We start from the raw sequence: 14,212 nt of genomic DNA, 5'->3' as shown, positions 1-14,212 counted from the left end.
TTTTCACATATCATGAACATTTTCCATTGTAATTAAGTAGTGTTCAAAATATTTAATGGTTACATAATATTTAATAATTTCTTTATTTCATAATTGTACATATATTTTGTTTCCAAGTTTTCACTGTTGTAGACATTCTTTTATGTTGATTTTTTTTTTTTAATTTATTTTTGGCTGCACTGGGTCTTCTTTGCTGCACATGGACTTTTCTCTAGTTGCTGTTGTCTGCGTTGCGGTGTGTGGGCTTCTCATTGCGGTGGCTTCTCTTGTAGTGGAGCACGGGCTCTAGGCACGTGGGCTCAGTAGTTGTGGCACGCTGGCTTAGTTGCTCCATGGCATGTGGGATCTTCCTGGACCAGGGCTCGAACCCAAGTCCCCTGCATTGGCAGGTGGATTCTTAACCACTGTGCTACCAGGGAAGCCCTATGTTAATTTTGGACCCTATAAAATCATTCTTTAGAATATATTCCCTGAAGTAGAATTTCTATGTCAATGGGAATGGACATTTTCATAAATTACCTCCATAAATTACATTCATAAATTACCTTCGTAAATTGTAAGCATTCCTAATTCTACTTGCAATATAGGAGCATGCCCTTTTATTTCCCTTGACTAATTGGTCTTTATGGCTTTAAATCCACTAACAGCTATTAGCTTGGGACTGGATTGTCAAAATGCACCATTTTGAAGAACTTCAAGTAGTTTGAATATAAAATGTCACACAAGCATTAGAATATTTTTGATCCCTCTCTGTGACCACCATTATCAGACTCTTGAAAGGAATCCATTTATAGGCATATAGTTTAAGAGAAAACAAGACATAGAAAAGTCATTCTAATGATCAAAATATATATGTATATGTAGAGAAAACGTATCTAACTTGTAAACTTGGCATACGAAGTATTTTATGTCGTGTTCACTATTAAATCTGCAGTGCTTAGCAACAGTGCCTGGCAAAGATACTAATATTTGTGTAATCAGTGAATATGAGTATAAATGAATGAATTTATGGTAAATAGGCCAATTTGACTTTGCTAAATCATTGGCAACCATTTAAAACATTTTAAAGGGTGCTACCACTATGGGCTGTTCTAAATGCTTTTCTCATTTGGCTGCTTGGAACGAGTAGTGTTGGGTGTTTTCTGTGAATGTTTACATGAGCAAAAGCAATAATTTAGAGAAAAAGCAGCACCCCCCTCAATTTGTCCTTATTTAATGCGCTTTGTCAATTTGGTGGGAGTTCTCTCAGTGATAGCTATTGGGATTAAAGGATATCCAGATTATCAACGAACCTCACTTTCTGTATCCGCCATTTACATTTTATTTATAAAAGACCTGAAAACAACTACTATTTCCCGGATTTGCATCATATGAGGTATGAGATTGAAGATGGCACTACACCCAACGGAAGAGCGCTTCGGTTTGGATTTGATCCCCTGGAGTTTCCTGAGTTCAGCTGGAGAGGGTATGCTCAGATGACCTCGATACAGGTGAGCAGCCAGGAGGAAGCAGCCTCCGGGTAAAGCAGCCCATACGCTTGCCCACAGCCCTCTCAGCGAGACCCCCAAAAGGTGAACTCTCCCAAAACTGATTCCAGGACTCTTGTTCTTGAGAGGGTAGATGGGGTGCTGGGTAAGGTTGGATTTTAACTGATAAGCATATATATCGACTTCACAGCTTATTGTTGCTTTAATTTGGTCACCAAATCGGAAAATGAAGGGATTAAAGAAAGATGGCGCTTATCTCTGGAGACTTTTTATAAGCAGTTTTCCAGACGAAATTAGGCTATATTTTAACATGAGAGACATTTTTCTTTAAAGCCATTTGTGGAGAATAAAAATGAGTTAACTTAATTCCAATAAACCCTGTGTTGCTGAATTTTGAACATGCTTTTTTTTTAATTTTTATAACTCTGAATTACTGTATGAACAGAAACTAAGATAAAGGAGGAGTTTTAGACAGTGCTATTTAATTTTTCTTTCCCATATTTCTCCTGTCCTTCAGTCTTCTCTACCGTATCCATCTCTCTTGGTTTTGCAGTGGAATAATTAAGGAATTTACACATTGTTTACCTTTAGAACTTATACAACATTTATAACTGAACATTTCTTTATAGTCATTGAGTAGTTTTAGCCTCAGAATTTCTCTTTGAGGTTGCTCTTCAAGCTGTTTCTCAGTGGAGAAATTCAGAATAAAAGAGGCAAGTTGATGACGATGGTAGCTCAGTATGTGTCCTTAGCAGATCCAGGACTAGTGCTTGCTATTTCTAAATCAGGAAGCCCTTAGAGACACAGGGGCAGGGTCACAGTTCCCTAGGAGCCCCCATTGATTCTAATGTTGCTTCTTGCCTGGCAAAGTGCCCCATCTAAGATACCTTTCACTAACAGTACTTGGGATCTTAAGACACTTCACTGTTTTCTCCTTCTCCCCAAATACAGCAATTCAGTTTCTTTAGTTCTCTGCTTTTACTTCATTATTCAGAAAAAAAGCAGTGCATTCCACTGAGTCATAATAGGATGTGAATGACTAAGAGCCCAGTCAAGGTATATACCTCCTCACAGGTGTTTGCAGTTTGAAAGAATAGCTGGTTAACACAAAGGAATGCATTTCTAATGATGGATTTTTCTGTAAGTATTTTTAGTCAGAGGACTTGGGTGGTGTTCCCTGGAATCACCACTTACTTTACTTTACCACTTTACTCTGCCCTTAATACATTCTTGCATTTTTATATTCTGATGTGGAACTAACCCTTAAAGATGAACTCTGTCAAACTGAGAGGGCCAGTTAGAGTTCCTCAGTGTGGGTCAGCTGCAACTCCTGCTTCCAGAGCAAAGGATTCTACCCAACGCCAGTCTTTATTGCCATGGATGTCTTGTTCAACAAAAGTCCCCTTCATTTCAACCAAAGGAGCTGGAGGAAAGACCTAAAGAACTACTGGTTTAGAAATTTCCACGTTTCATGAACTTTCCTTGGGCCACAGCTGGATCTGGGCATGTGGTCTGTGGTTCAGAATTGAAATAGTCTAGTGTCTCCTTCAAGATCATGGGCCCAGCAACACTTACAGAGCATTGTGTTGGCAACAGGACCTGGGGACCAGCGAGACCCCCTGTCCCCAGCAGAGAGCCCACATTCTTCTCAGACAGGGACTGAGATAAATTCCATATGATTTAGCAGGCAGATTTTAGTTACATCTAGATTTCATCGCTAATGTGTTTGGGATCTTATAACCTCTCCTTAGCCACCACTGGTTTCTGTGACTGTTTCAGACGTTACGTATGTGAAGTGGACTCTGGAGTGCTCTCTCTCTGGGGCTGGTGGTGTTAAATAACATACTTTCTTTTCCTTCTGTTCTGCCTTTTTATTTCCCAGCTAGGGGTGGCTGCCCCGTCACTGTTTCTTTCCCTGAACTAATCCATCTAACATTCTGCTCTGTCTGCCTGATTACTAAAAGGTCAAAAGAGGATCTTGGTTGCTGAGGGAGTGTGTTTTCACTGAACCTTTAATTGTAAGTGATTTTAATTTATTGGCTGACTTGCCTGTGTTCATCTTCCACAGAGTTAGTCACTGGTGTTTGTTGAGTGGGTGTGAATGTGTGTGTATATGAGTGTGTGTGTGTGTGTGTGTGTGGTTTGACTACAAGCTCAGTAGTGAAACTGGAATGCCATCCCTGTTTGGCTAGCGTGTCTTTTAACCAGCTGTCTCTTCTATACTTTATGGGCTTTTGGTATTTTTCAGAATGAAGTAAGGATCGTGTTGAATGTGGGGAAGTCAAGTCTCTCCTTGTTTTGGGTTGTTCTGAGATATGTTAACCCTGGAGCTGAAGCAGTATCTGGCCGTGTAACTATTTATCCCTCCTGGGCTGAGGCAGGTGGGTAAATTTCCAAACCTCTTTTGGATAAAGAAATGATTAATGAGTGAAACATTTTCTCTAATTTTCACAAAGTTGATCTCTTTAGAAAACATGAAGCCTGAGATGTCGTCTGATTGGGACACAGATGCCCTGTCCTTTGTACCTTTTCAATCTCTAGATGCTCTGAATATTTAAATTTTGCTGTTAAACTTGTTATTAACTGTCATAAAAGAAATCAGTGTAACAACCTGTGTACCTTGGCTGAAACCCATGGGTTATGATGTCACCACAGGGCAAAGCGAATTTATAACTCATTCAGGTAAAGTGGGTGTCACCTTTGTGGTGTTACTTGAGAGCCCCTGGCCTACTGCCCTAAATTCTCCCATTGTTTCAGGCAAACCAAGTAATTCAAGGAGAAATAGGTGAGGACAGGCATTTTTAAGATGAATGTGGTAAAGCATGAAGCCCAAGAGAGCTCCAGGGAGGAATAGGCCAACCTCATTCAGGGGTGAGGGATTCCTGAGGGCAGACGAGGAGCCACAGTCAGAGGGCAGAGCTCACCACAGTCAGGGATGAGGCCTGGAAGTCTGTTCTGCAAGGAGTGAGGGCTTCCGCTAGTCCAGGAACAGACTACTGGGAATTCCACAAGAACACAAAACGGCGCCAGTGGAAATCTAATTTAGGTGCGAATTTTAAGCGCCTTCGTGTAGTATCCATGGCAGAGTCGGACTTGGGGAAGAAATGATGTACCCAGTTGTGTCAGGCAAGCTTGTAAGGCTGGAGGCTGATTAGACGGTAACTACTAGGAAGAACCGGCAGGCTTGCGTTATCATTTACAGAGGACTTTGGTATCCATTTCCTCACATGATAAGAACTTTGTGAAACCGAAGAAGGTTGAGGAGAAAACAGCTGAGAGGCATAGTAAATTTTCTAAGCACACAGCTGGTCCTTGTAGACAAGACCCAATCTTCAGACCCCAAACCCTTTCTTTTTTCTCTCTCTTTTTTTTTAACATCTTTATTGGGGTATGCTTGCTTTACAATGGTGTGTTAGTTTCTGCTTTATAACAAAGTGAATCAGTTATACATATACATATGTTCCCATATCTCTTCCCTCTTGCGTCTCCCTCCCTCCCACCCTCCCTATCCCACCCCTCTAGGTGGTCACAAAGCACCGAGCTGATCTCCCTGTGCTATGCGGCTGCTTCCCACTAGCTATGTATTTTACGTTTGGTAGTGTATATGTATCAATGCCACTCTCTCACTTCGTCCCAGCTTACCCTTCCCCCTCGCCATGTCCTCAAGTCTATTCTCTAGTAAGTCTGCGTCTTTATTCCCATCCTGCCCCTAGGTTCTTCATGACCTTTTTTTTTCTTAGATTCCATATATATGTGTTAGCATATGGCATTTGTTTTTGTCTTTCTGACTCACTTCACTCTGTATGACAGACTCTAGGTCCATCCACCTCACTACAAATAACTCAATTTCGTTTCTTTTTATGGCTGAGTAATATTCCATTGTATACATGTGCCACATCTTCTTTATCCATTCATCTGTTGATGGACTCCCAAACCCTTTCTAATGGACCCACTGCTTCCCAGGGGACAATGCCATCAGCAGTTTGCCCTCCGTTAACTCAAACAGTTGGAATACATTGTGGTTTGTTTTCTTGTTCTCTGGGACACCTTTCCTAAGGCCCCATGTCTGAGTCAGGAGTCCAGTTGTGTATTTATTCCTTAGTAACCTATGCCTCCTCCCAGATGCCACTGTCCACGCTGTACCGTATTTTCTTCTGGTCTGCAATCCACCACCTCCCCTGTCACCACTGTCAGGGAGCACAGGCCATGCTGGCTGTGTTCTCTGCCTGTTCCCCAGAACCTAGTTCCAGCCCTGACCTATAGTGGGCCCTGTAGATGTTCGTAGAACAGGAGAGTGAATGCAGATATTTGGAGTAAACATTTCTTCTAAAGAAGAAGCCTTCATTGGACTCCGATGCAACAGTTTTGTTTCTGAACCTACTACAGAAGGTCCTCTGTTTGTTTAATGCAGAAGAAAACATTGCATCCTGAAAACAAGAGAAAACCGAAACTTTTTCTTATTTCAAAATGAATGCCTGTTCTTCAACAGAAATTAAAAAATTTTTAATTACATATAAACAAACAAGGAAAATAATAGTTTAATATCTAATGTTATATACTGAATACTTACTATGTGCAAAGAACTTTTCTAAGCAGTTTACATGTCTTAATATACTTAATAAATTTAAAGATTACAATCCCAGCATAGATAGCCACTGCTAACATCTTATCAGTGATATCTTTCTAGTCTATTTTATACATAGATACATGCATTCATGCAATTGTTGAAAATAAGATCAGTAAATCTGATCAGTTCATATGATCAGTAAACTCTCTGAAACCTTTTAAGATGTCAACTGAATGTTCAAAGCTGAGTATCTAAAATCAATACACTGGCTGCTAGAAAAATGCCCTAAGCAATTCTTTTTATTTCTGATAGATGCTGCTCAAAGCAAAGAGACCATCTTCCAGCCGAGTAAGGAGCCGGCCTTTGTCACCGTGCCCGGAAATGGTTTTGCAGATCCATTTTCAATTGTGCCAGGAACATGGATCGCTTGTATTAAAGTGGAAGGAGTCCTCCTGGTAAGAGATGGTTCTGAGGGGAGATTCTTCCCCTCTTAGAGATGGTCCATCCACAGTGACCCACAGTGACCAGAAGGTAGAAAAATCATAGCTGGTTCCCTTTTAGACACAGGAACCTATGGTGACATTTGCCCTCACATGACATAATGACATAGGAGCCAACCTAAAATAGCTTTTATATTCTTCCAGCCAGCTTCTCACGGGCTAAAAAAAAAGCATTTTTTTACTCAGAATGACTCAAAGATATTAAAATAAATGCACAACCTTTATGAGCATATGTCCCAGCCTTTCAAAAGTTTCTTTGGGGTTTTTCATCATGAATCAGAAGGGCGGTAAGAAGAAAATTAACCTCTCTGGGAACTGTGCACAATGAATCAGAAGGAGCTAGAGGAAGAGAAGACCCTAACATGAGTGAAGTTCTTGGTGGTGAAAAGCGAAGGGAGAGACGAAGAGCCGGTGCCTCTCTGTGACCTGCTTCCTGCCTCCTTCTGCCTTGACTGTGGCAGTAGCATCATCAAACAGATTGCCTTGGACAAAGAACTCTTCATCAGGGGAAGGGCTGTGTCCTCGCGCATTAATAGAATAGGCAGAGCGGCCAGGGGAGTTGTAGGGATGAAACCTGCTATTTCAGATACCCCTCTTTGATGTCTGCTTTCGCTTATAGCAAGTTCTTTTCAAAATAGTCTTTGGCAGTACTTGGTTTCATGCACTCAGAGTGGAAAGCAGAAAGCGTTTCCTTCTGGCACAACTCTTTTGATTGGCTAAATGAGCAGATCTCAGGCAAGTCCCTTAACTCCAAGTCTGCCCCATACAGTAGAGACCATGCTTATCCATGGTCCAAATCTGAGATCTTATAATGTGAAGGTTTCAGCTGTTCATTCAGTCCCTATTTTTCTTGCACTTCTTGGTAGAAAGGTTTGTTGCTTTACTAAAGTTTCTGAATGTTTCACAGATATTAGACAGGAGGAAGAGGAAAATTCCATTGAGTCCAGTAACAGGGCACAAAGTTGGACTAATGGAAAGAAGAAGTTCATGGTAAAAGTTACTGCATAGGCATGGAAGAGTCTTCATGACCTTTAGCCACTGCAGTTGTGTCATAATTCATATGTATGCTTCCATATTATGATCTCATTTTCTCTAAAAATATTTTATTGAGCACTTATTATCAACCTTTACTGTTTTAGGATCTTTGGGACCATAAAGTAATGAGGAGATATGGTCCCAACCAAAGGAAGCTTACTAATAGAGCAATAGCCATTTAAAAATTAATATTAGAGAAATGTAAATCAAAACTATAATGAGGTATCACCTCACACCGGTCAGAATGGCCATCATCAAAAAGTCTACAAATAACAAATGCTGGAGAGGGTGTGGAGAAAAGGGAACCCTTGTACTCTGTTGGTTGGAATGTAAATTGATGCAGCCACTATGGAAAACAGTATGGAGGTTCCTTAAAAAACCAAAAACAGAGTTGCCGTATGATCCAGAAATTCCACTCCTGGGCATATATCCAGAGAAGACTCTAATTTGAAAAGATACGTGCACCCCAATGTTCCTAACAGCATTATTTACAATAGCCAGGACATGGAAGGAACCTAAATGTCCGTTGACAGATGTATGGATAAAAAGATGTGGTGTATATATATATATATGTATATATATATATATATATATACACACACACACACACACATATATATTTTTTTTCAATGGAATACTACTCAGCCATAAAAAGAATGAAATAATGCCATTTGCAGCAACACAGATGGACCTAGAGATTATCATACTAAGTGAAGTAAGTTGGAAAGAGAAAGACAAATACCATATGGTATCACTTATGTGTGGAATCTAAAATATGATACAAAGGAACTTATTTACAAAAGAGAAACAGACTCACAGACATAGAAAAATTTATGGTCACCAAAGAGGAAAGGGGGTGGGGGAGGGATAAATTAGGAGTTTGGGATTAGCAGGTACAAGCTACAGTATGTAAAACAGATAAACAACAAGGTCCTACTGTATAGCACAGGGAACCATATTCAGTATCTTGTAGCAAACCATAATGGAAAAGAATATGAAAAAGAATATATCAATACACATCTGAATCACTTTGCTGTACACCAGCGACTAACACAACACTGTAAATCAACTATACTTCAATTAAATTTTTTTTAATTAAATTAAACCCCACTCAGATAGAAGCCCGCTGAGCCCCTACTTTTCCTCTCCTGTACATTCTCCTCCTCTCTGCTGTAGACATATTGAGGGCTGTGAAGAGACAGAAGCCTCATGGCCCGTGTACCAGTCTCTCACCATCGTGGCAAACATTCCCTCCCTTCTTCCCTCGGCAGATAGTCAGTGATGCCAGGATTTGCAGAAGCCCAAACTCTGCCCTTTCCGGAAGAGCTGCTTCTGAATTCCCGCTGTGGGATCCACGTGGCACCCTCAGTGGAAAATGTTCTTCCTGTCCTGACCTAGGGCAGGCAGTGGGCCAGTTTCAGGCTATGATTTACCGGGATCGCAAAGCATCACTTTTTTACATGAAGCCAGGAGAGCGTTACTCTGGTGTGGGAATAAAAAGCCAGAATACATGACCTACAACTCAGGGTTCTATAGGGATGAAGACAACCAGCCTGTCAAAGGAATGTCTCATCAATTGACAGGTTATTACTGTCTTTATTTCTGAATTTATTAACAACCCAGAAGAACCGGTAAAACTTCCCCTGAGATTTGAAAATAAAAATGTTTGCCTAAGGTGCTTATCTCCAATGCTTGAAGCTCCCGTGAGGGGTTGCTTTGTGTGTTCCGGTGAATCAGGGGGCAGAACAAAGTAGTTGATGCGGACAGTGTAACTAGAGTGCTTCACTTGGTTATTATTAGTTTAGCTACTATGTGTAGCTCTTTTATGACTAACGTACGGCCGCCCTCCTAATGAGTAATCGTCCTTTCGGTCTTTATTTCCTAGGACTACCTGGTACTGCTCCCCAGGGACTACTATGAAGCTCTCTCATTGCAGCTGCCGGTCACAGAGCCGTGCGCCGACGTAGGCCCTCCCCGAGAGAAGTTAGTATGGGCAGCGGATGCATTGTCGGGGGCCTCTAACTCAGGAACCTTGGGTGCAAGGATTCTCAGTAGGCTTCAGGGTCACGACTTAACAGAGTGCTCTGGTTAATTCCTTAATTGTGTTTTTTCTGTGTGGCAGTGACTGTCTTTCGTGTAAGACTCACAAAGTACTTTGCACACGGTTTCTGGCGCCTAAGAGTGACTCACCCTCTCGCCTGAGGAAGTGGCGATGCATGCCCAAGTAATACCCTCAGGGTCATGCATCCGGTGAGGGGAAGAGCTTAAAAGGGTGTCTAGGTTTGTGGACCTTTGCTTCTCCCATTCCTCATGCAGATGACAATGGACCACCCGATTCCTGTAGTCAGCACTTAGTAAGAGTTTGTTGAAGAATGATGAGTGAATGAATGAAAGACGGAAAGCATAAGAGCCCCGGGGATGCACTGTGATGTTCTGTGTTCTGTTCTCGGTCGTAACTGTCATATTTTATTGTTGTTGTTGAAGTTGCTTGCTTTACCAGCACTTGCCAGTGACCCGATTCCCCTGTGCCCTGGCTTCTGAGGCCAGACACTTCCTGCTTGACGGGGAGCCAAGACCCTTGGCAGTGAGGCAGCCCATCCCTGAACACCCAGTCATGGCGGACCTCAGTGGGAGAGAGGTGGGGCAACCTTTTCTTTACTGTCAAAACTATTATTACTTCCCAGTCCGTCTGCTGAAAACCCTTAGCTGCGATTGCTTCTCACATTCAGGGGAGCCTGGAAGACTTCCTCAGAGGTGTTAGTTAAAGGTGTGCTGAGTTCTCTGATTCGGGCTGGGGCTGGGTGGTCCAGCCCACTGAACCATGAGAGAGCACATTCTGCAGTAGATGTGGTGGGGAACATGGACGACCACAGAATCCTTTCCTTTTGATCCTCTGGGCTGATAAGGGGGCATCCTGTTCTGTCTGATTCAGGGCAAGATCTCTCTACAAGGCTTCCAGAAATTACACAGCTTACCCTCAAAGGATACAATGCTCCCTGACTGCTCATCACCTCAGGCTAGGTGATTGGTAGCAGCTGAATTCCTTGAGCTCATAATCTGGAACTGCTACTCCCAAAGGGACCTCCTTCATGGCTCAGAGGACCGGTTAGTACAGATCTTGGCATTACTTTTCTTCCGGGAGTTCTCTGAGCCTCAAAACAATGTAAGACTACACTGTTTTAAGATTGAGCTAGAAGTGTTGTGTATCAACAATTAGAACTCATTACCTCAAAACGAAGACACTGAAAAGAAAACTTCCTCCACAATATTTCCATTCCTTACTTTCTACAATGTTCTCTGTTTCGTACCCTTGAGGAAAATGTTTATTTGGGGGATTAAATCTGTGGAATGAAAATATATATGGTACTCTCACTGACCATTTAGATGTGTACCTTTTTGTAAACTACATTCCTAACATTTTCAAGGTAGAAGTTATAGGATTTTAAGGATGTTTCTTAAATTTAGTCTTCATTTCATTTTATTTTATTTGAGTTTTTATTTTACAAAAATATATACTTGTTATAAAAAGTAACACAACATGCATAAAGAAAAACGAAGCGATCTTACTTCCTCTCCATTCTAATATTCAGTCCACTGTCTCTCTCCCTACCCATGCTCTGTGTGTATACAGATGCATATACCTGCCTACGCATATATACAAACGTGTGTGTGTGTGTGCATGAGCGTGCGTGTGTGTGTCTGTGCGTGAGCGTGCGTGCGTGTGTATGTGTTCCCCACACAGCAGGGAGGTACAGTTGGGAAGGGCTGATCTCCAAGAAGTGATGCTGATGATTCATCAGGAGTTGTTCCCACCTCTGACTTAGCCCAGAGCCACAGCACTGAGCTATTCTATTTGCATGATGCACAAAACTAAGCCCTGGGCTGTCCAGTTTTATTTAACGGTCATTTTTACTGTTTTATCTGAGGGCTTACACACTTGTGCTGTCTGATGCAGTAGCCACTAGCCCATGTGTCTATATACATTTAAATTAATTAATCTTAAGTAAAGCTAAAAATTCAGTTCCGTGGTTGCACTAATCACATTTCAAGTGCTCAATAATCATATATGTCTAGTCATCACCCTATTGGACAGCACAGATTACAGAATATTTTGCCATCACAGAGAGCTCCATTGCACAACATTAATAGATCGCTGTGCTAAAACTCAGAGACAAATGGAGTTAGAAGAGGTCTTAGGAATCATCTGATTTCCCTTCCTGTGAAAGAATTCTTTCTACATTATCCTTGTCAGATATTTATTCATTTATCCTCTGTTGAATACTTAAATTGATGGGGGACTCACTTCTTCTAGAGGTAGCCTAATCCAGCACCTGTGGTACCTTCTGATTCCCAGTTCTTTGGATGCAACCTGCTTTTCCTTTCCTAAACCTTTTGGCATCATCTTTTTATTTTTTTGTATTCTGAAATTTCATAAGGATGTGCCTTGATATAGGTAGTTTCAGCCAGTGTGCTGGGCTCTCGGCAGACCCTTTTAGCCTAGAAACTTCTCTGGGAAACTTTCTTGAGTTATTTCTTTGATAATTTATTTCTTTATCTTTCGTCCACCTTTCCAATCTCTTTATCTAGTTTTATGTTTTGGGAGATTTCCTAGATTTTTTTCCAACCCCAACCCCAACTCAACCCTACACACACACACACACACACACACACACACAGGTTCCAACTTTCTTTGGTCTGTTCAATTAGTTAACATCCATTTGCTTTCTAGCTTCCAAACTTTTGTATTCTCTGGTCTGTTCTTTTCCTCTTCTCAATTCTCTTTTCTTTGTGGGTTTATGATTCAAAAAATATTTACTCTTATTTTTGTGGATTTCTGAGAGGGAGGATCAATAAATATGTGTGCTAAATCCAGTATGTTTAACCATAGGTTCTAAGATGGACTTCTATTTGTGATATTCTGAAGTTTTATTATGATATGTTTAGGTGCAGATTTATTTTTGTTTATTAGTTTAATACTCAAAGTGCACTTTCAATATGAAGAGTCATGTCTTTCATCCTGGGAAATTATCAGTTAGTATCTCCACAGGTATTACTTTGCTGCTTGTCCTTACATCTTCTTTTCTGAAAGTCAGACTGGAAGAATGTTGGAGCCTCTCAATCTGTCTCCAGACTGCTCTTTCGTATTTTTATATCTCTTTGGCTCTTTGTGATGCTTTCTGGATGACGTCCTCAAGACTCTGTTAGAATACATGAATGCTCTGTTTCACTATCTCTAGTCTAGATTTTATTCAGCCTACCAATTCCATGTAATTTGTACTTTTAGTCTCAAAAAATTTCTCATTGGCTCTTTCTCATATTTACTTTTTCTTGTTTCTCTGCTGCCAATTTTTATTTCATAGCTTCATTTGCTTTTCAAAGAGGAGTTACTCTATTGATCTTTTTGAATATCTGAACACCCTTGGAGCAAGGTATATTTCAGAATTCAGAATTTTTAAGATATTAAAAAGATTAAATGATACACACATGCATAACATCTATAGCGGGGTCCGGGACAGCACCTTGTAATCAAACAGGTTAATATTTCTCCAATGAAAAGCATGAGTAGGCACATCAAGGGAGATAGATGAAGACTATATACATGGACTTATATCAGTTCAGGTCAGATTTTGCCACCAAGTGCTGCCTGGTTAGGGTTAGGTTAGGTTTTGTCATCAAATGAGTTACAAAAACAGGATTTCCTTTTCAGATTTGGGGGGTTCCAGATAAGGGACCAGTATACTTATTTTAAAGCCTTTGTCAGACTGTTTCATAAAGTTCATTTCATCTGAAGTGAACTCATCTTCAGTTGATGATATTGTTGCCTGTCTTTCTTTTTCTTTTCTTTTTTTTTTTTTTTTTTTTTCTGTGGTACGCAGGCCTCTCACCGCTGTGGCCTCTCCCGTTGCGGAGCACAGGCTCCGGACGCGCAGGCTCAGCGGCCATGGCTCACAGGCCCAGCCACTCCGCGGCATGTGGGATCTTCCTGGACCGGGGCACGAACCCGCGTCCCCTGCATCAGCAGGCGGACTCTCAACCACTGCGCCACCAGGGAAGCCCTGCCTGTCTTTCTTAACATTAGATTTCTTTATGTTGTGGAGGCTTATTTTGTTTGCTTATTGGCTTACTTTGAATGCGAGGTTCTCTTTTATCTGTCTTTCTCCACATCCATCTCAGCCTAGTAGTTTTGCAGTGTCTGTCTGGTCCTCTGTACCCTTAGCCCAGAGTGAGGCATTATGACGTGCCAACCTCCATTATTGTGATCCTGGGTGTAGTACAGATTCAGACACTGAGCCAGTGGGTGCTGAACTCAGTTCTTGGTCATGAGGCCTCATCTTTGATCTTCAGTTCCCAAATTCCACAGATTTTTATAAAGCTGAAACCCAGGTGGCAGATTTTCAGCAATTTTTTCCAGCTTTTCATGATTTGAAGGAACCCTCATCCTTTGGCTTCAAAAAATGAGCCTGGATCTGACCACTGTCTCATAGGAAGCATGTTTAATTCTCCTTACTCTGCATATGCTGAACTGCTGACCCCAACAGCCTGCTTCCAGACCTGAAGCACCAGAGGACCACGCTATTTGAAGTTTTTCTTTTACTTATGTTCCATTATCTGTCTACTTTTAA

General features: G+C 41.3%; 1 protein-coding gene across 1 annotated transcript in view; it reads left to right on the top strand.

Annotated features, from left to right (window-relative positions):
• The window catches only part of LAMA3 (laminin subunit alpha 3), a 241,953-nt gene that overhangs the window by 108,813 nt on the left and 118,928 nt on the right, over positions 1–14,212 (top strand). The window contains exons 19-23 of the mRNA XM_079943103.1: positions 1,334–1,490; positions 3,736–3,868; positions 6,367–6,509; positions 9,475–9,572; positions 10,074–10,227. Of these exons, the coding sequence (XP_079799229.1) occupies positions 1,334–1,490; positions 3,736–3,868; positions 6,367–6,509; positions 9,475–9,572; positions 10,074–10,227 (685 nt within the window). The remainder of the gene's footprint in view (positions 1–1,333; positions 1,491–3,735; positions 3,869–6,366; positions 6,510–9,474; positions 9,573–10,073; positions 10,228–14,212) is intronic.

The sequence above is a fragment of the Stenella coeruleoalba genome, assembly GCF_951394435.1.
Source record: "Stenella coeruleoalba genome assembly, chromosome: 14".
NCBI lineage: Eukaryota > Metazoa > Chordata > Mammalia > Artiodactyla > Delphinidae > Stenella > Stenella coeruleoalba.
This window is presented reverse-complemented; position numbering and strand designations above follow the sequence as displayed.